The 21,699-nt window shown below is 44.6% G+C and overlaps 2 protein-coding genes across 3 annotated transcripts; one reads left to right on the top strand and one right to left on the bottom strand.

Moving 5' to 3' along the window:
- Window positions 1-105: 105 nt before the first annotated feature.
- thoc6 (THO complex 6) lies at window positions 106-4,841 on the bottom strand. Of its 2 annotated transcripts, none has more exons than XM_054606982.1 (13): window positions 4,712-4,841; window positions 2,550-2,641; window positions 2,371-2,435; window positions 2,192-2,295; window positions 2,006-2,043; window positions 1,711-1,759; window positions 1,524-1,595; window positions 1,347-1,449; window positions 1,194-1,243; window positions 939-1,001; window positions 754-864; window positions 477-605; window positions 106-362 (listed from the first exon to the last, which is right to left on the bottom strand). In XM_054606982.1, exons 2-13 carry the CDS (start codon window positions 2,630-2,632, stop codon window positions 282-284), a joined length of 948 nt encoding a protein of 315 aa, XP_054462957.1. In that variant the 5' UTR covers window positions 2,633-2,641; window positions 4,712-4,841; the 3' UTR covers window positions 106-281. The 2 variants fall into 2 exon arrangements, with proteins under 2 accessions (XP_054462957.1, XP_054462956.1); XM_054606981.1 differs by lacking the exon at window positions 4,712-4,841 and adding an exon at window positions 2,998-3,084 and having other exon boundaries at window positions 107-362.
- On the top strand, window positions 4,364-21,033 carry LOC129098021 (zinc finger protein 646-like). Its single transcript, XM_054606967.1, is given in 6 exon segments — window positions 4,364-4,548; window positions 9,336-12,111; window positions 12,555-13,664; window positions 14,776-15,606; window positions 15,608-15,636; window positions 18,989-21,033. Coding segments are annotated over 5 exon segments (4,968 nt in total). The 5' UTR covers window positions 4,364-4,548; window positions 9,336-9,541; the 3' UTR covers window positions 19,417-21,033.
- The last annotated feature ends 666 nt before the right edge of the window (window positions 21,034-21,699 follow it).

Below are 21,699 nucleotides of genomic sequence, written 5' to 3' on the forward strand. Positions count from 1 at the left end.
TTTTTAAAACGTCAAAAAGATTCTTTAAGATTAAAGTTTAATTACAAACAATAAAAACAGTTTGTATAAAAAGAGACAAAAATATTTTATTATCTTCAGAATAAACGATACAAAGGTCTTCAAAATGTCAGACACAAACGTTCATTCAACCTGTGTGGATGTACGTGTGTGTGTGTGTGTGTGCATGTACGTGTGTGTGTGCATGTACGTGTGTGTGTGCATGTACGTGTGTGTGTGTGTGTGTGTGTGTGCATGTACGTGTGTGCGCGTGCACGTGTGTGTCAGAAGCTGAGTGAGAACGTTCTGTACGACAGGTTGGTGAACACGTCGATGTGATCACTGCTTCCTCCGACCGTCAGCACCTGAAACAAACATTTAACAGTTTAAGATGAAAACAGAAGTTTAGATTTCACTTCAATCAGAACAGATTTCTGCTCCGTCAGCTGCTGGAGGACGTGGTGCGTTCAGGGACTCACCCTGTGCTCGGTGCTGTTGGTGTTGAGCTGCAGCGTGTTGAGGCTCTGTGGCGTACACGGGATCTGAGCTTTGACCTCTCCACCCAGCAGACAGTGAGACACCGCCGGGCCTTCACCCACCGCCAGGATCTGAGGAGGAGGATGGGATCTCTGTGAACACTGGGGCAGACAGAGACAGACAGACAGAGGGACAGGGACAGACAGACAGACAGAGGGGCAGGCAGACAGACAGACGGATGGGCAGAGGGGCAGGCAGACAGACAGACAGTTGTCTCACCATGTCCTGGTAGAAGGCGGTCTGTCTCTGGCAGCCGGTCAGAGGGAAGACGGAGGTCGGAGACAGAGAGCGGAGATGCCACAGAGACAGAGACGGACCTCCACCACACAGCTGGAGGAGACAGGAAGTGATTATGGATCATCTGATCAATCGTTATAATCAATACATCAGGTTTGTTTTCTTACCATCCAGTCAGAGTCGGTCGTCAGACAGCTGATCCATTTCCCGTACTGAGGCCGAGCACAGCTCTGAAACACACCAGACGACACGTTCACAGAGAGCTGCAGCTCCACTCATACAGGAGGAGGAAGAGGAGGGAGGAGATAGAGAGGAAGAAAGGATGGAAGAGGAATGAGGAGATAGGAGAAAGAAGGAAGCAGGAGATGAAAGGAGGAAGTTGAGTAAGTCCATATAAGGGCGTGTGGTCAGAGTGGAGTCACCTCGTACTTGTAGACCTCGATGCAGTGGACAGACTGACCCGTCCGGCTGTCTGAACAACAAACGTCTCATTAATATTCATCAGAATGAAACTACACTCGTATTTAGAATAAAACTACAGCCTAGGACCAACATGGCCGCCGGCCCTCACTCACCCCACACCCTCACGGCTCCGTCCTCCCCCCCCGACAGGATCTCTGCCTCCCTGTCCCTCACGCTCACACAGTGGACGTAGTCAGAGTGACCCTGCAGGACGGACTGGGGACAGAGACACAGGTTCAGGTCCGGGTCCAGGTCTACTGATGGAGGACCTCCAGGTGAACCAGACTCACCTTGAAGACTCCGTGCTCCAGGTCCAGGATGTGGACGTTGTTGTCTCCTCCGCCGAAGACCAGACTGTTGTCCTGAGAGAGGAAGAGTCGTTGGTCTTCATCGTACAGGTAGAGAAACGCACAGTACTCATGTAGAGGTACTTATTGTAGTACTTTGAGTACATTAACGTATAAAAACTGTTCTCACTCTGTGGTTGATGATCATGGAGTTGATCTCTGGGATCTCCAGACTGGATCTGAGGAATAATAATAATTAAACACGAGGACAGACACATAGTATTTAATATAATATATATATAATAAAATACACATAATATATCATGTTTAACATAATAAACAAACATAATATTGAATATAATACACAATATATATATCATATTTAATATAATAAACAAACACACATAATATTGAATATAATAAATATGATATATAATATGATATATATCATTGAGGACACCAAACAGACAGGAAGTGTCTCTCACTTGTAGTTTGGTCTTTTCGTCCACAGAGCTTTGACATTCTGAGGAAACAAAAGTCAAATATGAGACACGCTGAAGCTTAAAGAAGACATTAATTATTATCTGAAGGTGAAACAACATGAGGAGCAAAGAGTCCATAAAGCCAGCATGTTCCTCCTGTTCTCAGGTGCCTTCTATGGATGAACGAACCTTCTTGATGAGCTCGCTCCAGCTCCAGCAGCTGATCTCTCCGTTCCCGGCGCTGAGCAGCTGACAGTCGGTGGAGAGGAGCGAGAACACGGGGCCGTCATGAGCTGCAGGAGAACCAGAGGAGTCAGAGACGTCAGAGAACAACCAGGTAGAACACACGTGACTCTGCTGCCACTCACCTGTGAACGTCAGGACAGGTTTCTGACTCAGGGCTGTGGCGTCTGGACTCAGAGCTGCAGACAGGCTGCAACACAGTCAATGTGATGATGAACATGATGATGAACATTAATATGATTATGATGAATGTTATGATAACTGCTTTGTTTCTTATCTAATGAGGCGTTTGAGGGCGTCGGACCTGAACACTCCGATCTCTCCGTAGTTGTTTCCAGCTGCCAGGAACCGACCGCAGGGAGAGAAGCTCTGAGAGAAGACGGACATGTGGAGGAGCTGCACAACAACACGCACAGTTAACATCACGCACAGTTAACATCACGCACAGTTAACATCACGCACAGTTAACATCACGCACAGTTAACATCACGCACAGTTAACATCACGCACAGTTAACATCACGCACAGTTAACATCACGCATTATCACCCCGACCCGTAAGAACCAGGATGTAACCTAGAACCTGCAGCTGTGTTTACTGTTCTCAGCTACAACAACAAAGCGAGCAGAGAACCTCTGATGCTGCAGCTTAATAAGCTCATTAATCACTGATCACTGGTCATTAATCACTGGTCATTAATCATTAATCACTAATCATTAATCACTAATACAGCAGCAGGCGTCATACTTCACCTTCACGGGACCCATCCTGCTCATTCAAGCAGCGCGCGGCTTCAACGAGCTCAGAAATAAAACCAGAAAAACTACGAACGAGGGAAGCAGCGGAGGCGCGGGGTTATGACGTCAGTGCCGCCGCAAGGGATCCTGGGACACGTAGTTCACAATCAGGCTGAGCCCTTTTTAATTTAATTTGTAGGAAAGTGAAATTCAAATGTATTAATTACAAAAAATAAACGTTTGAACAAATAAAGTTTTTTTTAAATCGTGGAAATAATAAAATCATAAATCATATTTGCATATGTATAAAGTGACTTATCAGCAGAAAGAAGATCAATATGTTTATTGATTTGATGTGGAGTAACTTTAATATCCAGACAGACTGTCAGCAGACTGAGCTCATTGAAACTCTTTCATTTGGTATTTACTGTTTTATATCATGTTATTTTATTCATTAATTTAATATATCACATTATTTTATTTATTAATTTAATATATCATATTATTTTATTTATTAATTTAATATATCACATTTTATTTATTAATTTAATATATCATATTATTTTATTTATTATTTTAATATATCATATTATTTTATTTATTATTTTAATATATCATATTATTTTATTTATTAATTTAATATATCATATTATTTTATTTATTAATTTAATAATATATCATATTTTTTATTTATTAATTTAATATATCATTATTTTATTTATTAATTTAATATATCATATTATTTTATTTATTAATTTAATATATCACATTATTTTATTTATTCATTTAATTATCATATTATTTTATTTATTTATTTAATATATCACATTATTTTATTTATTAATTTAATATATCACATTATTTTATTTATTAATTTAATATATCACATTATTTTATTTATTAATTTATATATTTTATTTATTTACATTATTTTATTTATTCATTTAATATATATTATTTTATTTATTTATTTAATATATCACATTATTTTATTTATTCATTTAATATATCATATTATTTTTATATCTGCTGTTCAAGATTCATTCATGTTAAGTTTGGATAAACGTGTCTTTAATGCAACAGACAAAACAAAGATGTAAATCAGCTCTTTTAAAACTTAAATATTATTGGACTGATTTAAGTTTTGACACTGAATGAACATGTATTTAAGTAAAGCGTGTTTCTGCTGTTAGACCATAATAAACACATTTATTAAGGAGTGAGCATTGAGCGGACTCTATGACGTCACAGCAGAACGCCGCCGAGCCTCTGTTCTCCATTCTGCGCATGATGACGCGCTGCCGCTGCGCGCCAAGCGGAGCGGCAGCGCGTCAGCGGCGGCGTAGCGGCAGCGGCAGGAAGTATGCAGGCGACGCGGCGGTAGAGAGAGAGGCGGTAGAGAGAGGAGAGAGAGAGAGAGAGAGAGAGAGAGAGCGGAGCAGAGCAGAGCGTCGCTGTGTGGACCGAGCAGAACCAGCAGAACCACCATGAACGGCCCGTGAAACCTGCTCGTGCTGCACTCACGCGCTGCATCCGTCGTCCGCGCGGCGCAGAGGCCGATCGAGGGTGAGTGAGCGCGGGAAACACGCAGCTAGCCGCCGTCTTTGTGTGGCGGCGGCTAGCTAGCATGCTAACATGCTAACCCGCACGGGCTGCGGCCCGCACGGCACACGGCCGAGCGCGTGCGTGAGTGTGCGTGTGAGTGTGCGTGAGTGGTGTCTTTGTTTACCTTTTAGTGGTTTTTGTACTTCCGTTCTCTCAACGGGGGGGCTAGCTCCATGCTAGCTCCATGTTAGCTACATGTTAGCTCCATGCTAGCTCTAGGCTAGCTACATGCTAGCTACATGCTAGCTCTATGTTAGCTCTATGCTAGCCCTATGCTAGCTCCATGCTAACCCCATGCTAGCCCTATGCTAGCTCCATGCTAGCCCTATGCTAGCCCCATGCTAGCCCCATGCTAGCGCTAGCTCGGCCGTGTTGTTTATAATTCTCAGATCTGTTCCTGAGAATAAAACAGGATGTTTGTTTATAGCTGCACGTGTCTGCAGGACGGAGGGGCTAGCTGTTAGCATGGGGGGCTAGCATGGGCTCGTTGGCATAGGATGCTAGCTCGTTAGCACAAGATGCTAGCTCGTTAGCACAAGATGCTAGCTCGTTAGCATAGGATGCTAGCTCGTTAGCATGGGATGCTAGCCCGTTAGCATAGCGTGCTAGCTCGTTAGCATGGGGAAAATGGCCCGTTAGCATGGGATGCTAGTTCGTTAGCATGGGGTGCTAACGAGCTAGCACAGGATGCTAACGAGCTAGCTCGTTAGCATGGGGGAAAATGGCTCTCTGCTCCATTTTCCGATGCGGGGTCGGGGGCTGGAGAGGGGGGCTGTGGGGGGGGGGGGAGGACCGTCGACCGTCTCTCTCTGCGGGCTTTGTGTCGGATGAGTCCCGCTCCCCTCGCCTCCCCTCGGCTCTCCTCTCTCCTCTCCTCTCCTCCCCGCTCCTCTCCTCCTCTCCTCCGGCCGGGCCGCGGTGTCTCCGGCTCAGCGGCTCATGTCGGCCTGTGTCGGAGGCGATGGCCCGCTTTGTCCGGATGAAACCCCCCCTCTGAGGCTGAACCGAGCGGGAGGAGACGGGCCAAGGTCAGCCAGCCCCGCGGGTCCGATGCCATTAAAACACTCAACATCCAACATTAAAACATTACACATTAAAATGTAAATGTTGTTTTATGAGTCACTGATGGTTTGTTTACATTATCAGGAGGAAAGAGGAGAAGACGCTTCTGATTGGCTGTCTGAGTCACATCAGTCTGAATGATCATCATCTGAGCCGGATTATTGTTGTTGTTGTTATTATTATCATTGTTATTATTGTTGTTATTATCGTTGTTGTTGTTGTTGTTTCACCTCAGAGATCAAATAAAACGTTCAGTTTATTCACAAAACGAACAACCAGACCTAAACACGGGCTGCTCATTATCTTCATTATTATATTCATTCATCTATAACATGTTTCTATAAAGACTCCTTTACACGAGTAGTTCAGGTACAGAGTGCCATCTATCCACAGAATAGTATAAATATATAATACACAGTAAACCTACAGCAGATATTGTACTAATGTAAATACAGAGAATAAACAGCTGGAGGTATGAATACTATGAATACTCAGGAGTTTAGCAGCACTAGAAACAGTAGAAATACACAAAACCTCAGTTAGATTAAAGAGGAAACACATGAAAAACACATCAAGGTGGAGAAAACACATGAATTATATATTTATCCTTTATCGAATCTTTATGAAGAATTAAAAGAAAACAATTATTTTAATGATAAATTAACGGTTATTATTTATATAATAGTTTAAGTCAAATGTCATAAAACAATATTCACTTTTCTGTGAAAGAAGATAAACGCTCATGTTCCGTATTTAACGAGGAAACCTGGATTGTTATTAATAAGAGTGTTTATTTCACATATTTAGTGTTTGGTACCGTTCTAACCGTACTACCATATGAAGCTGAAACCATTAGTCACTGATCTGATAATTGATCCATCAGCTCGTTAATCAATCCCACCTCATCAACTGGTTCCAGTTTGAAATCCCAGTAAAGTGAAGATTTATTAAAACCATAAAACCAAAACATTTGAAGTTTATTTCATCGTCTGGTTCAGTCAACGAAGAACCAACACGTGTATTATCTCTGTGTGATGCTGGTCTGGTGCTGGTCTGGATACTAGTTCGGATACTGGTTTGGATGCTGGTCTTGTTACTGGTCTGGATGGTGCTCTACATTCTTCATACTGGTTCTGTGTTGGGTTTCCGGGGTCCTGGTCCAGTTCTTCTCCTCCAGCTAGATGTTTGGGCTTTAAAACCCGACAGACTTTGAACTTTTTGGAAGATAGATTTTGTTTCTTTTTCTTCAGAGCTAAGCTAACAGTTCCCCCGCTTCCAGTCTTTGTGCTAAGCTATGCTAAACATGTCCTGGACCCACCTCTGTGCTGGTCACAGAGATGAAACTGAGATCCATCTAGAGGTCCTTGAAAAGGTTTCTCTACATCTGGAGGAGGTTCTTGGGGTCCTTTTGGAAGTTTTTGGGGTCCTTGAGGAGGTTGTAGGGGTCCTTGAGGAGGTTCTTGGGGTCCTTGAGGAGGATCCAGCAGTTCTTGTGATGTGATTAGAAGTTCAAGTGGCACCGTGGAAGATTCCAGGAGTCATTGAGGGAGTTCAAGGGTCCTTGAATTCCTGACATGTTTCAGTAGAATAACTGTGTTTGTGTAGGATCCAGGTTTACTGGAAAAGGGGTCCAGGAGTCACTGTAGAAGTCCAAAGGGTCCTAGTCTGGGCTTTAGAGTCCTTGAGGAGATGACCTGATATCTGTCTTCTTATCTGATGTCAGTGACGTCCTGATCTGGGCCGGTTTGGGTCTGGAGGTCTGGTTTGGAGGAGGCGGTCTGATCATGTGGTTTCAGTCAGTGACCCCGCCAACTGCAGCAGGTTGTGTGTACAGGTGTTGGAGGTGGTTCAGCTTCATCAGATACTCTGAGCTGCTCCAGACCTGCAGGGCTCGAGGTGGACTTGTACTGTTATTATTATTATTATTATTATTATTATTATGGGTCCATGTAAGATGAGTCAGAGACCCTGTTAGTCCTGGACCAGGACCGACCTGTGACCCAGTAGAATAGAAACACCAGGAGTTAAACCCTCTAACACAGATATTTAACTCCTTAATGACAAACATGTTTATTCATAAATCAAAACAATTCAGATTTTAGTAATTCAGGTTTGACTCATGTGGTCCAAAAAGAAGTACTCTAGTATTAGTACTTATACCACAGTGTACAAATACTCTGTTACACGTAAAAGTCCTGAATTCAAAATATACTTGAATTAGCAAAGGTCAAATACTCATTAATAAGAATAATATATATAATAATATTGATGTGTTAATGTGTTCATCACTTTAAAGGTGGAGCTTATTTTTATTACTTTTTATAATAATATAATAATATAAATAATACATATAAGATATTGAATACACATAACATAGAATATATATTTATCTAGTTTAATGTATAATAATACATCATAATTTATTAGTAGATTACATTTTGTTTTAATATTATATAGTCTGTAAAGATAAATGTGAGTATTTCCCTCTGAGACGTAGAAAGAAATGGAAATACTCAGGGAAAGTACAAATACAAGTACCTGTAACTGTACTTGTACCACGGTGTTGTTGCTCTAAAATCAAATGAAACAGAAAACAATAATAAACTTTAGAATATCAGAATAAAGTATTTCTTTGTCTTATTCTCAGCTGATCTGACTTCAGATCTAACAAACTGACGGATAACTTTAATGAATCGAGTGTGTGTGTGTGTGTGTGATCAGATTAACTCGTTAAAACTGACCCCGACCTCCACTCACTTAAGATCTAATGATTGCATTACTGTGAGATTAAATGTGCTCAAAGCATAAATGGACTGATGAGGTGTTTAATGTCTGCTGGTCTCTTTTCATCTGCTGATTCTTGTCTTAATTAATGATCATTTATGTTTTATAGTCTGAAGGTTTCATTCCTTGTTTTATATCATTAACAGTTAAAATGAAGTTGATTATCATAAAAGACTATTAGCTTTAGGTTTATTGCAAGGAGAATATGTATTGATCATTTTATGGGTTTTAGTCTTTTACCTTAAACACTCGAGCTGCTACGAGAGCAGGCTGACGTTTGTATTTGACTGATAATCAATTAATTGATCTAGAAATGTACTTTGTAAAGAAAAACGTCAAACATTTATGCTTTACTGATCTTTAAAATATGAGTATTTTCTACTTTTCTCTGTTTTATATCAGTGAAATTAATATTTTGGGGATTAAAAAATCCCCTTGATCTGAAAATCATTATTCAAATAATCAATAACAACAGTATTAATTAGTTGCATCATTAATTGCAATGTTTACGTTCTATTTCCTTTTTGTGGCAAAAACGACTGATATTGCAAATTAATAAAAAATATCATACTTAGTTAACATTAAGACAACATAAAATGTTTTAGATGGGAAAAAGTGAAATGTTGTCACAACATTGACATTTGTTTGTTTGTTTTAAAGTCTAAAGGGTTAATGAATCATTAAGGCTGTAAATAAAAAAACGCCCATCAATAGTCCCCAAAAACCAAAGATCGTTAAATAATCGATGGTGTCCCGGATTAAAACCATCTCATAATCGGATGAACTCGTGTGTGACTCTGATTTAGTTTAAGAAGGTTTAAATGATCGAATAATATTAATACTTTAAGTGTTAAATTGACCCTTTTAGTAAACCTCTTTCTTTTTTCTTCTTGTCTCCACAGTGATACCTCATTGGCTGGTGTGACCCCGCAGGCCCGCCTCCTCTCAAGGTGGGCCCTGATTGGCTGGACCTGGTCTAGGGAGAAAATGGCCGCCCTCAGCTGAAGAGCTAAGCACCGCTGTTTTCCTCCTCCGCCTCCCTAACGTCACTGTTCATTGCTTTGTTGTGAACTGTGATTTCCCTCCCAACTGTTTCCGTTAGAGTACTATGGCAATGCATGATATGAGTCGTGCCAAGGGTTTCCCCTGTAAAGAATGTGATATGGTTTGTCCGAGTACTCCAAGTCTTCTAGAACATATGAAAGCACATTATCAGCAAGAAGAGAACGGTCGTTTTGAGTGTGAACAGTGTGGACGCATTTACAAGCACGCAGCTAGCTTAGCCAATCATAAGAAATCTCACGAAGTGGGTTCGTTCCAGTGCCCCGTTTGTACCCGTACCCTGCCAAACGCCGTCGCTTTGAAGAACCACTTACGTATCCATACATTGTCCCCCAGTAGTGCGCACGCAGAAGAAGAAAGCGAAGAGGTACCTGAAGAGGCGGGCCACGACGAGAGGGACTACGGTCTCGCCCAAGACCTCTCGGACGGGTTTGGGCGCCCTCATTTGAATAATAGTGGTATGGGACATAGTGTCCTTCAAAGCCACGAGACAGACGACCACGGGAAAAAAGGCTCCCCCGAATCCGACGACGCCTGGGACAGACCCTTCAAGTGCGACCAGTGTGACCGAACCTACCGGCACCACGGCAGCCTGGTGAACCACAAGAAGTGTCACCAGCAAGGAACTTTCAAGTGCTCTGTGTGTTTCAAACAATTCAGCAACCTGGCTGCCTTAAACAGCCACGAGAGAACTCACTCGAAGTTCAAGACCCCCGGGGCTTCCATGGTGAGCGGCGGCAGCAGCAGCCTCCACGGGTCGGAGCGCGGCGGCGGCACGCAGTCGTCCCAGAGTGACGACACGGCCTCGTGCTTCTGCCACCTGTGCCAGATAGCGCTGCCGAATAAGACAGACTTCCAGGAGCACATCCTGCTGCACAACGCGGCCTCGCCCTCCCTCGGCCTGCCGCGCAGCTTCCCAGGCATCATGCCCCACAATCTGAGCGCGGTTCGATCCCCGGCATACACCCCCGCTCTGGGTGACCCACTGCCGTTGCCACCCCTGCCCAGTGACAAAAGAGGTCCCTATGACCCAATAATGGGCCCTCCGGTCAACAATCCCATCTACACATGCGCCTACTGTGGCGCAGGACACCCAGATCTGGAGACCCTGAAAGTCCACTATCTGACCCATGATCCCCACCCGGGCTCCCACGGCCAGGACAGCTCCCTCCTGAACTCGGACACGCTAAGCTCCGGTTCCCAGGGCTCGGTGTCTTCCCCCTCCGGAGGCCGCGTGCCCCAGGCCAACTCTCCAGACGACGGAGAGCGCCGCTTTAAGTGCGGGGAATGTGGCAAAAGCTATCGGCACGCAGGAAGCCTGGTCAACCACAAACGCTGCCATCAGACAGGCCACTACCAGTGCACCATCTGCTGTAAACAGTACCCTCACCTGGCGGCGCTACACAGCCACCTACGAAGTCACAAGGGGCGTGGCTCCAACCAGCCGATCAATAACGACAGCAATGACTGGCTGTCTCCGGAGCCGCTGACTCTGGACTCCCAGCAGAGCTACGTCCAGGAAGGCAGTGGTGCCACCACTCCAATTTCCCTACCAGGGAATCTCGGTGATGCCGCCCACTTCGTACCGGATGGTGGCCACAGCAGTGGGTTGGACTCTCTCGAGTTCCACGATCGCTTTGACGGCAGCTCACTCTCCCAGAGCAACTCTGCCCACCGGCAGGCCGACCGACATGTGTGTGCCGACTGCGGCGAGATGTACGGAGACGTTTCTGGCATCAAGTCGCACATGTGTCCCCGTCGTGGCCAACAGCCACAACCGCAGCAGAGCACCATGTCCAACGGTTTCATGGGGAGCATGAACTACCACAGCTCCAGTGGAACCTCGCTGCCCACTGGGAGCTCCAGCAGCCTGAAAGAAAGCAGCAGCCAACGGCAGTACTCCCAGAGCGGAGGCAAGAGAATGGGTAGCAATGACAAGGATGACGAGGACGATGGAGAAGTGTATCAGTGTTCGGTATGCGGAAACCACTACGCCAGCCTCAGAGCCCTCAGAAGCCACCTGCGTAGCCATGCCAACAACCCGACGGCGCCAGGACCTTCCAACCTAGAGCAGGAGTGGAGGATGATCTGCTCCACCTGTGGCCAGAGCTTCTCCAGGAAACAGGACCTCCTGAATCACCAGTTAGTCCACGGCCCCCAAAGGCCGGACGGCCAGCAACAGGGTATTGTAGGCAGCTCAGCTAATGGCAATGACAAGATGGACGGACGCAACCACATCTGTGTTGACTGTGGCATGTTTTTCGCTGACCGCCACCACCTGATCACCCACCTGTGCCCTGGTAAGAACCGGGGGAGCTCACTGAGCAAGCAGGGCCTGAATGGAGCCAAAGGGATGTCTGGAGGTGAAGGTGTCGGCGGTGGGGTTGCCGGAGGAAGCCGTGATGTCGGCGGCGATGGACGTAGGCCAATGGTTGACCAAAGCGACAAGCCCCACAAGTGCGACCAGTGTGGACGAGGATACAGACACCCCTGCTCCCTCCTTAACCACAAGAAGTCCCATAAGACCGGTGTTTTCCGCTGCTTGGTGTGTCAGAAACGCTACTACAATCTGCTGGCTCTCAAGAATCACCAAAGGACCCACTTTGATCTAAAGAGGTTTGTTAATTTTTTCTTAATTGGTTGAAGTTTGTTTTTAAAGACAGGGAACTTTTGTGGTATCCATGTTTTGATTAAATCTATGTTTAGGGAACTTTTGTAGATTTCCTCACAATCAAGGTCCCAAATTCCTCGTTATTTATTTGTGATTTTTGAGCTTGATGTGGAGGCTGATGGCTTACGAGATAAAGTATTATTTCCAATGTAGACGTAGTCTGTTTTAACGGCAGACATGTGGTTCTACAGTTGATCATCACATTGTACCAGGACTGTCAACGTCCATTAGGAGTTCAAGTCTGGGCCGTAATGCATAAAATAATAGCCTCCACAAAAGGTTGTGTTTAATCCACCGCTGCCCTGATATTTTTCTCTAAGTTTATAAATGTCACGTATTTACTGAGATTCTGTTATGTTTCCTTCGTCTCTGCCCGTCCCTGCTGCAGGCACAAGTGTGAAGAATGCGGCAAGGCGTTCAAGATCCAAAAGCAGCTGATCAACCACCTCCGTCTCCACGAGGAGCACCGAGCCAAAGGCCTCGTTCGGACCGGCCCCAACGGTTCCCGCTTCCAGCAGCCGGGCCCTTCTCAAATGCAGACCATGAGAGGAGAGTCGTCGAAGAGCCAGGCAATGGGCGCGAAATACAGCCATCAAGGTTTTAAAAAGCCTTACTCTTCAGCCGGAACTTCCAGGCCCCAGAAGTTTGACCCGTCGGAGACTGGGCGGCGGCCTTTTGCTTGTGAAGAATGTGGCAAGACGTACCGGCACGCGGGCAGCCTGGCCAATCACAAGAACCTTCACAAAATCGGGGAATACCACTGCAATGTTTGCAACTCTACGTACCCCAACAGGCTGGCCATGAAAAACCACCTACGTCTCCACTTCGCCCAGAAGAAGCACAACTGCCAAGAATGTGGCAAAGGCTTCCGCACTCAGAGGCAGCTAGCTACCCACACCACCGCCGGCCTGTGCAAAGGGCCGCAGGGCCCCGGGGTCCAGATGGATTTTGAGTGCGATGGCTGCTGCGAGGGCTTTACCACGGCGGATGAGCTTGCGGCCCACGACTGCCCGGCCCAGCACCTGCCCTCGTCCTCCTCCACCAACAGCTCCACCAACATCAGCTTGGAGAGGAGCTCAGTGGACCTGGACTCCGACGAGAGACCCTACGCATGCGACCTGTGCAGCTGCGCCTACAAACACGCCAGCTCCCTGCTGAACCACAAGCACACCCACAAGACCGGCAACTTCCGGTGCAACTTCTGCGACAAGCCCTACACCAACTACATGGCGCTGCGCAACCACATGCGCATCCACACCCAGCGGAAGAAGCACATCTGCCACACATGCGGGAAAGCCTTCCGGCTGGCCAGGTTCCTCCGAAACCACCAGAAGGTCCACGAGGAGGGCGCGACCCCCTTCGGCTGCCCCACCTGTGGGAAGAGCTTCCAGGGGAGATCCGGTCTAGCCAGGCACCGCTGCGGGGACAACCAGGTAGGCATGGAAGTGAGGAGGAAGGCCACTACACCCGCAGGAGAGGGCGACGAGTGTCGGTACACGTGAGTTCCTCGTCAGTTGTTTGTGATTCTTCGAAGTTGACAAAAAAAATAGTGAAGATAAATTTAGGTCTCTACGTGTCTATTACAGGTATATGATCTCCAATCCGGCTTCCTTGGGACCATACGCGTGCCGGAATTCGGATTTTTCTGAAGTTTGGACAAATTGAATTAGTGGAGAGACCAGATAAGTCAACCCCGTTTGCTTTCAGTTAGCATATGTCACACATTTTGGTTTTTTAGGCTACCTTCATGTTGAGATGTTTTGTTTTCATGCTTTGTTTTGACACAGATTTGATTTTTTCTGTGTAGCATATTAGCTAAATCTCAAGTACTGATGTTTGTTCCTTGCTCTTGTTATGATTTTGACTGTAGTCTTTGTTTGTGTTTGTTTTTTCAAAGTAGCATCATGATACAGCCGGTCATTAGACTAGTAAATGCAGTTATGTGATGGGGCTCTTGCACTTTGATGTCTTTGATGGCAAACTGAAATCACAGGTTAAGATCAGGAAGTATTTGTAGCTAGCTGCACTGCACATGTCTAGAGGTCTATATTCTCAACAGGTAAAGGATTATTTAATCCAGCTACAGTCTGACACGGTTGAGGTTCTTTGGGCATGTTTGATGGATCTTTCATCATTACATTCAGACATCAGTACTCACACAAAAAGAAGGATGCGACAGAAGGTCTTTGAAATTGTTTCCAGATGTAAAAGAAGCTGTTTGTGTCCATGTTGTGCAGTGCAGGGAGCAGCAGATACCTCCCAGCCCCCCCATGACTCCCAGTTGTTTGTCCATAGTTTCTCCCGTGTCCCTCCCTCCCCCCAGCAGTCCTCTCCCCTGTGACCTGTGTAGAAATCATAACTTTAAATGGTACACCACTTTGTAGTAGTCTTCTTTGAAAGCTTTAAGCCGGATTTCAGATCATATACCTGTACAACATCTTAGATGTTAGAGTATTTCAACAATTCTGAAGAAAAAGTGGTAACCAGTAAATGAGATCAAGTTTGACAGAACAGTGAAACCGACTACCATCTTCAGATACTAATCACCCTTTTTCTCCCCCTGTCCTCCCTCCTCCCCCCTTGTTGTTCCCCGTTTTGTCTCTGCACAGATGTGATCAGTGCGGTCGGTCCTACCGCCACGCCAGCTCCCTCCTCAACCACAAGAACACCCACACCGTCGGCATCTACCACTGCGCCGTGTGCCTCAAGACCTACTCCAACCTACTCGCCCTGAAGAACCACCGCCGTATCCACTCAGAGACGCGGCGCCACCGTTGCCACGACTGCGGCAAGGCCTTCCGGGTCTCCTCCCAGCTCTACAACCACCGACGCGTCCACCAGAAGCAGAGGGAGCTGACCTGCCGGTCCTGCCAGAGAGCTTTTCCCACGCATGCCAGCTTCAGGCTCCACATGGAGATCACCCACGGCCAGGCGCCGCAGCCCCGCCAGCCCAGATCCCAGCAGCCCCGACCCGGGGGCTCCCAGGAGCTGGGCTGGGGGTCCGGCCTGGACCACACCTTGATGCAAGAGCAAGGACTCAACCCGAGCAGCATGGGCAAAGCCCGCGGCCGCGGGGGCCACGGCGAGGTCCTCAAACCCCACGTGTGCGATCAGTGCGGTCGGTCCTACCGCCACGCCAGCTCCCTGCTCAACCACAAGAACAGCCACAAGACCGGGACCTACTTCTGCAACTCCTGCCAGAAGGAGTTCCCCAACCTCATGTCGCTCAAGAACCACCGCCGGATCCACACCGAGCCCAAACGCTACCAGTGCCCCGACTGCGGCAAGTCCTTCCGAGTCTCCACCCAACTCATCTGCCACCGCCGCATCCACACCAAGGAGAAGCCGTTCTCCTGCCAGCAGTGCGACAAGCGCTTCTCCTCCAAGTCCAACCTGAGGCACCACATGAAGGTTCACTGGAGCGGCTCCACGGCGCCCCCGCATGGCCATGGGTGCGCCCAACTTCCTGGGTATGCCCGGCGGCGCCTTCATATAACCTTAGGGATGAGGGAGGGAGTGTGGGGGGGTGAATGTGGGTGAGACATGGGGGAGGGGGTGAGATGCAGTCACATGCCAAGGTTTCTGGAAGTGCCAAATATGTAGCTCTTCCTCCCGCTCACCCTCCTCTTCCTCACTGCTCCATGTGTGGCTGAAGTGTGTGTGTATGTGTGACTCCTGTGTGACAGAACAGACTCACACAACAGGAGGGACGACACTAAATGGACGCTACACACACACACACACACACACACACACACACACATACACATGACTGAAAATGGAGGACCTACACACACACACACCACCGTCTTTCCTCAGCTCCCTCACGGACGACCCACGAGGCCGCGGTTGTAGGCGTGTCCCACACAGACTGACAGACGTGGACTGTAGACATGATTCACTACACCGGCCTTACTTCCTGCTCGTGTGTTCGAGCCCCACAGCGAGCGGTAAGCAGACTGTCTCTGACGCCGGCTCCTAGAGACTCATGAGTCCTGAGGTAGTGAGACGTGGTGGACTGAGCCGCTGTGGGGGTCCACATCAGAGCCATGGTGTCATTTCAAACCGGGGGAGCTGATTGGTGCTGCTGTTGTGTTTCCCGCCTCCATCCCGTTCAGCTGATGTTTAGAGGGAGTTCTTCTTCTCGTGGCCTTCGTCACAACGTTTTTAAAACCGAGTTCTGACCCGGTCGGTCCAAACAAAGTGTTTCTATTTCACACCATGTGGTGGAGACAGAGAGCTTTGGTTTGTTTTTCCTTTTTCTCTGTGGTTTGACGGGACGAAGCAAAGCATTGTGGGACGCCTCGGCCTGGTTTAAATGTGTGTGTTTTCTGTGAGTGTGTGTGTGGAGCTTCATGTTGTTGTAGCTTCTCAAACAGACGTGAGCCGCGTTCACACACACACACACACACACACACACACACACACACACACACACACACACACATTCTTCAGCAGCATCCCGTCAGTGAACGTTAAGGTTGGAGCGCTTCATTTCATCATCAACATGTTTCCACTGTCAACAACCACATCTTTTACAGAACAATCTCAACTCAAAGCCCCCCTTACTAGCTTTCACCAGGGTCTTCCACATGGTCTCCATCAGCAGATTGAAATACATTAGAACGTTAAGATGTGGTTGAAAGCTCCAGAATAATCTATCACGTGATTGGTTATTAGTGACGTTGTGTCCCGTCTGCATTAATGAAGGTAAAGTTACAACTTAACACGTTTATGTAGTAAAACTCTGTTTACTTTTGTTCTGGTGCTTTCAACTGTTAAAGTAGTAAGTGGACCTTGAGTCAAATGAAAACATAAATAGGATTATTTGAGACTATAAAAAAATGAATCCAATATTTTAAACATGTACAGATGTCTTAAAGAGACAGACCCACGTATGGAGGACATTTTGGATAATGTCAGATATTTTCTCAACGTTTATGTTGAGCCTTGAGGACGGCGTCTTGATTTTCAGGTCCTAAACGAGTTCAACGGTTTCCATTAACCGTCTCCTCCTCCGTCTCCCGTCACGTTACCCGTCTCCGTCTTGCTGCGTTTGAGCCGGTGTGTGTGAACGAGGGCTCCACCCGTCCTGATCCGCAGGATGAAAGAAGGAGAAAGAAACCACATAAGGACTGAGACCCCACAGAGTAAAGTACCGGTGTATATGTTGCTCCTGTATTGTAACCGTACTTCTGATATCTACAGAACCTCTTTTATAAGAAGGAAAAAAGACGACAGATCATTGTAGTAATGCATTTATTTATATTCTGATTATTATTATTATAACACTTGTAATGGACGGCGCTAGTCTTTAGGATGTGTGAGTTTAGAGCTGTGTTGATGTAAACACCCCCCCCCTTACCCACAATGCCCCTGTTCTGTGGAGATGATGGACTCTGAACTCCGTCTGATGTGTGAAGATTTAAGAACTGTACGATGGAAAGTGTTTTCTTGCCTTTTACTAAGTGATGTTGTGACGGTCTTTCTCAGTCAAGCCTTCCCATCATCCTCTCTTCCATATTTATCTCTCCGCCCCCCCGATCACTTCCTGTTTCACAAAAATCAAATTCACATTGAAAAGGGACGACTCAGTGATTCTCCTCTTTATCTGGAGTGCATTCAGTCCTCATCATTTGAACCTTTTTATGTTACACTTTTATGGTAACCTCTTGTATTTATTGGTGTTATTATTTTGTTTACTTTATATTTAATTGCGTTTTTTGACTATTTGGAATCCTCTGTGTGTGTTTAAAAACACAGTTTGTCAGCGTTTTAAGGAGCACTGGTGCTAGTAAAAAAAAAAAAAAAAGATAAAGCCGTGCAGTGACCGTCAAGTGCTGTAGGAGTCGATGTGATCTAGAACACAGAAATAATAACTGTACATTCTCTATTTTTATTTTTGCATCTTCCTCCTCCACCATGTTTGATTTGGGTTTCTGAGTGGACACTTTCCTGCCTGCATTTCAAGTAGATTTTAGAGAGGAGAAGAAGAAGAAAAATATTTGGTTTGAAACAACTATAACCCCTTTTTTGTTTTAACTTTTTGTTTCCATGCATATATATGTAATGCTTACTATACACTTTTATAAACTATGTTTTGATAATTCATTTCTTAACAGAAAAACTTGTCCATATACTATAACCCTTACTGCTGAGTACTGAAAATAAATAGATGAAAAAAAACGTGGACGTCAGTGTGTTCAATCCGTTCTCATTCAGCAGCATTTGCACTCACATGTCAGTTAATTAGGTACACCTGTACAGGATATATGTTATATCATAGTATGTTGTAAGAACGTCATAAAATGTCATAGTATAGTATGTCGTAAAAATATGATAAAAAGTCAGTATAGTATGTCGTAAAAAGTCATCGTATAGTATGTCGTAAAAAAAATATTAAGTCATATTGTATGACCTAAAAATATAAAAAGTAATAATATAGTATTTCATAAAAATTGAAAGTATGGTTTGTTGTAAAAAAATTCTAAAAATTCATTGTATAGTATCAATTATGAGTATGCATACTCAAACATACTCAAGTATGTCAAAATTAGCTTCAATTACAATACTTGAGTAAATTAATTTAATTACATTTTTTCATACAATCATGAAGCCAATCTTTTGTAATCAGAGTTAACATTAATTTCAGGAAATCCTAAAATGAATTTACTATTATGAAACAGGTTGTTTTCGTTTTGAAATCATGAGACTTGAATCGTTGATTTTCTCATAATGACTCATAAACAATAATAACCGTCTTCATTTCAGCGCTGTCTGAACCAGCTGGACTTGACTTGACTGGTGTTTGTCTCCTCTCAGATCTGAGTCCGGAGGGTTCCACCAGCAGCTCGAAAGCCTTCATCTGCAGTCAGTGCGGTCGGTCCTACCGCCACGCCAGCTCCCTGCTCAACCACAAGAACAGCCACAAGACCGGGACCTACTTCTGCAACTCCTGCCAGAAGGAGTTCCCCAACCTCATGTCGCTCAAGAACCACCGCCGGATCCACACCGAGCCCAAACGCTACCAGTGCCCCGAGTGCGGCAAGTCCTTCCGGGTCTCCACGGCGCTCGTTTGCCACCGCCGCATCCACACCAAGGAGAAGCCGTTCTCCTGCCAGCAGTGCGACAAGAGCTTCTCCTCCAAGTCCAACCTGAGGCACCACATGAAGGTTCACTGGAGAGGACCGCCGCCGTCCAGATGGACTTCATCCGCCTTCCTCGCCGTCTCCTCCAGACCGTTCTTCTAAACGACCCGACCTCCAACCGGACCACATCACCAAATGTACATGACTGAAATATTTGACCTGAAAACATATTAATCTGAATTTATTCAATTTATTAATAACTTCCAAAAGAGTTATTTCAGAATATGTCAGGAAAAAACTTTTACTACGACTCCCAACGTGCATTTCACTAACAAATCAAAATCTTCTATGTTTCGCTAACAGCAAGTTAAATGTAAAGATAGATGAAAAAAATTGATTTAAAACATACATTTTTTTTATCCAATAACGACAGATGATTTTTTTCCATTTTCACAAATTGTAATCCTGAAAATTCATAATTATTAAAATGTAAATGTTTCTTTTTTCGGACCACAGATATATAGTATAGAAGAGGTCATTGGGTGCTTTGGACTGTGGGAACCTTTTCATAGTTTAACAACATGAATGACATTAGTGGACAGCGGTTTGTCGAACACCAGCAACACCCATGTTTTAGAAAACAAATGGGCCGACAGTGAAGTCAAGAAGTTAACGCGTGAGAGCGGCTGCTCAGTGAGCTAAACCAGTAGCACAAAGGCTAACCAGTAACGTTAGCACAAAGGCTAACCACTAACGTTAGCACAAAGGCTAACCACTAACGTTAGCACAAAGGCTAACCACTAACGTTAGCACAAAGGCTAACCAGTTATATTAGCACAAAGGCTAATCAGTTTTATTAGCACAAAGGCTAATCAGTTTTATTAGCACAAAGGCTAATCAGTTATATTAGCACAAAGGCTAACCAGTTGTATTAGCACAAAGGCTAATCAGTTTTATTAGCACAAAGGCTAATCAGTTATATTAGCACAAAGGCTAACCAGTTGTATTAGCACAAAGGCTAATCAGTTTTATTAGCACAAAGGCTAATCAGTTTTATTAGCACAAAGGCTAATTAGTTTTATTAGCACAAAGGCTAATCAGTTATATTAGCACAAAGGCTAACCAGTTATATTAGCACAAAGGCTAACCAGTTATATTAGCACAAAGGCTAACCAGTTATATTAGCACAAAGGCTAACCAGTTATATTAGCACATGAGAGGAACTGGAGGTCTAAGTGTAAATGCTGCGTTCAGGAACTTCTCCAACATGATGACGTGAACATAACAGGTTCAGATCTGCAGGTGATGCGTTCAGGTTCAGCATCAGATCCGTCACTAAGACTTCACAGCTTCTGACAAACTATGAAGTATTCAAGTTGAAGACGCTGAAGACGAGCGGGCCTGCAGGAAGTCAACGTGGACGAACAAAAAGAGATTCAGTGTTTTAAAAACTGTAACTTCTTCTGAAGACGTGAAGCAGAGAGAAACGTTCATTCAACTCTTCTGATTCTCTTTGAAAGAAAGTCCTCCTCTGTGTTTAATAAAGTATTCCACCTTAAAGGATTTAAGGTGGTCGGACACCACAGAGTCCAGTTCTTCATGCTGAGTTTGAGTTTCATGTGACGTCTGATTCAGCTTCATTTAAACTTCATTAATGTCACGTGGAGAAAATAAATCTACCATAAAAGTTTTGATTATTATTATCATCATTATTATTAATATAACTGTTGTTATTATCATATTATCAAGTGTTTTGGTAACTCAAAAGGATTTTTAAAATGTCCCATCATTTTGACTTGGTATGTTGTAGTTGTGATAATAAATATGAAATAAATACATGTTCATATTCTACTTGATTTTCTCTTAAAAGGTTAAATGTTTGTTGAACACTGTATGAATTATGACATATAAATAAAAGAAGACAAAGTTTCTCGTAACATGAGGTAGTGTGTAATAAGTATGAGACACATTGCTAATTAAAGTGATTAGATAATATCTAGTATTATGAAAGCCTTTTATTTCTGTCATGATAAGTGAGATAGGATGGAATAACTATCAAACCTTCAGATTAGAACCTTTTTTATTATTAGATAACATTTCCTGATTATGAGAAAATAATTATGTTATCTCTTATTGTTTCGTTATGTTTCTAACGGGGACAGAGCTGATGTTGGCAGCCATCTTTGTTCTTCACCTCTTTATAGTTCTGTTTTCTGACTCTGATGAGTGAGATAGTTAGAGGTTTGAGAGAGTGATGAAGATGATGATGATGAAGATGGTTTGTTTTCTGCAGCTGTTCAGCTTTACATATTAATAATATATCTTCATTTATTAGTGCATTATATTTAGTTTTAGAGGCGATATATTAAACATCAGAGCAGAGGCATTGCCTCCACACGGCTCTCAACATGGCGACAGCAATAGACGCTAACGGCGCTAACAGTG

Source organism: Anoplopoma fimbria, chromosome 11, assembly GCF_027596085.1.
Source record: "Anoplopoma fimbria isolate UVic2021 breed Golden Eagle Sablefish chromosome 11, Afim_UVic_2022, whole genome shotgun sequence".
Classification (NCBI taxonomy): Eukaryota; Metazoa; Chordata; class Actinopteri; order Perciformes; family Anoplopomatidae; genus Anoplopoma; species Anoplopoma fimbria.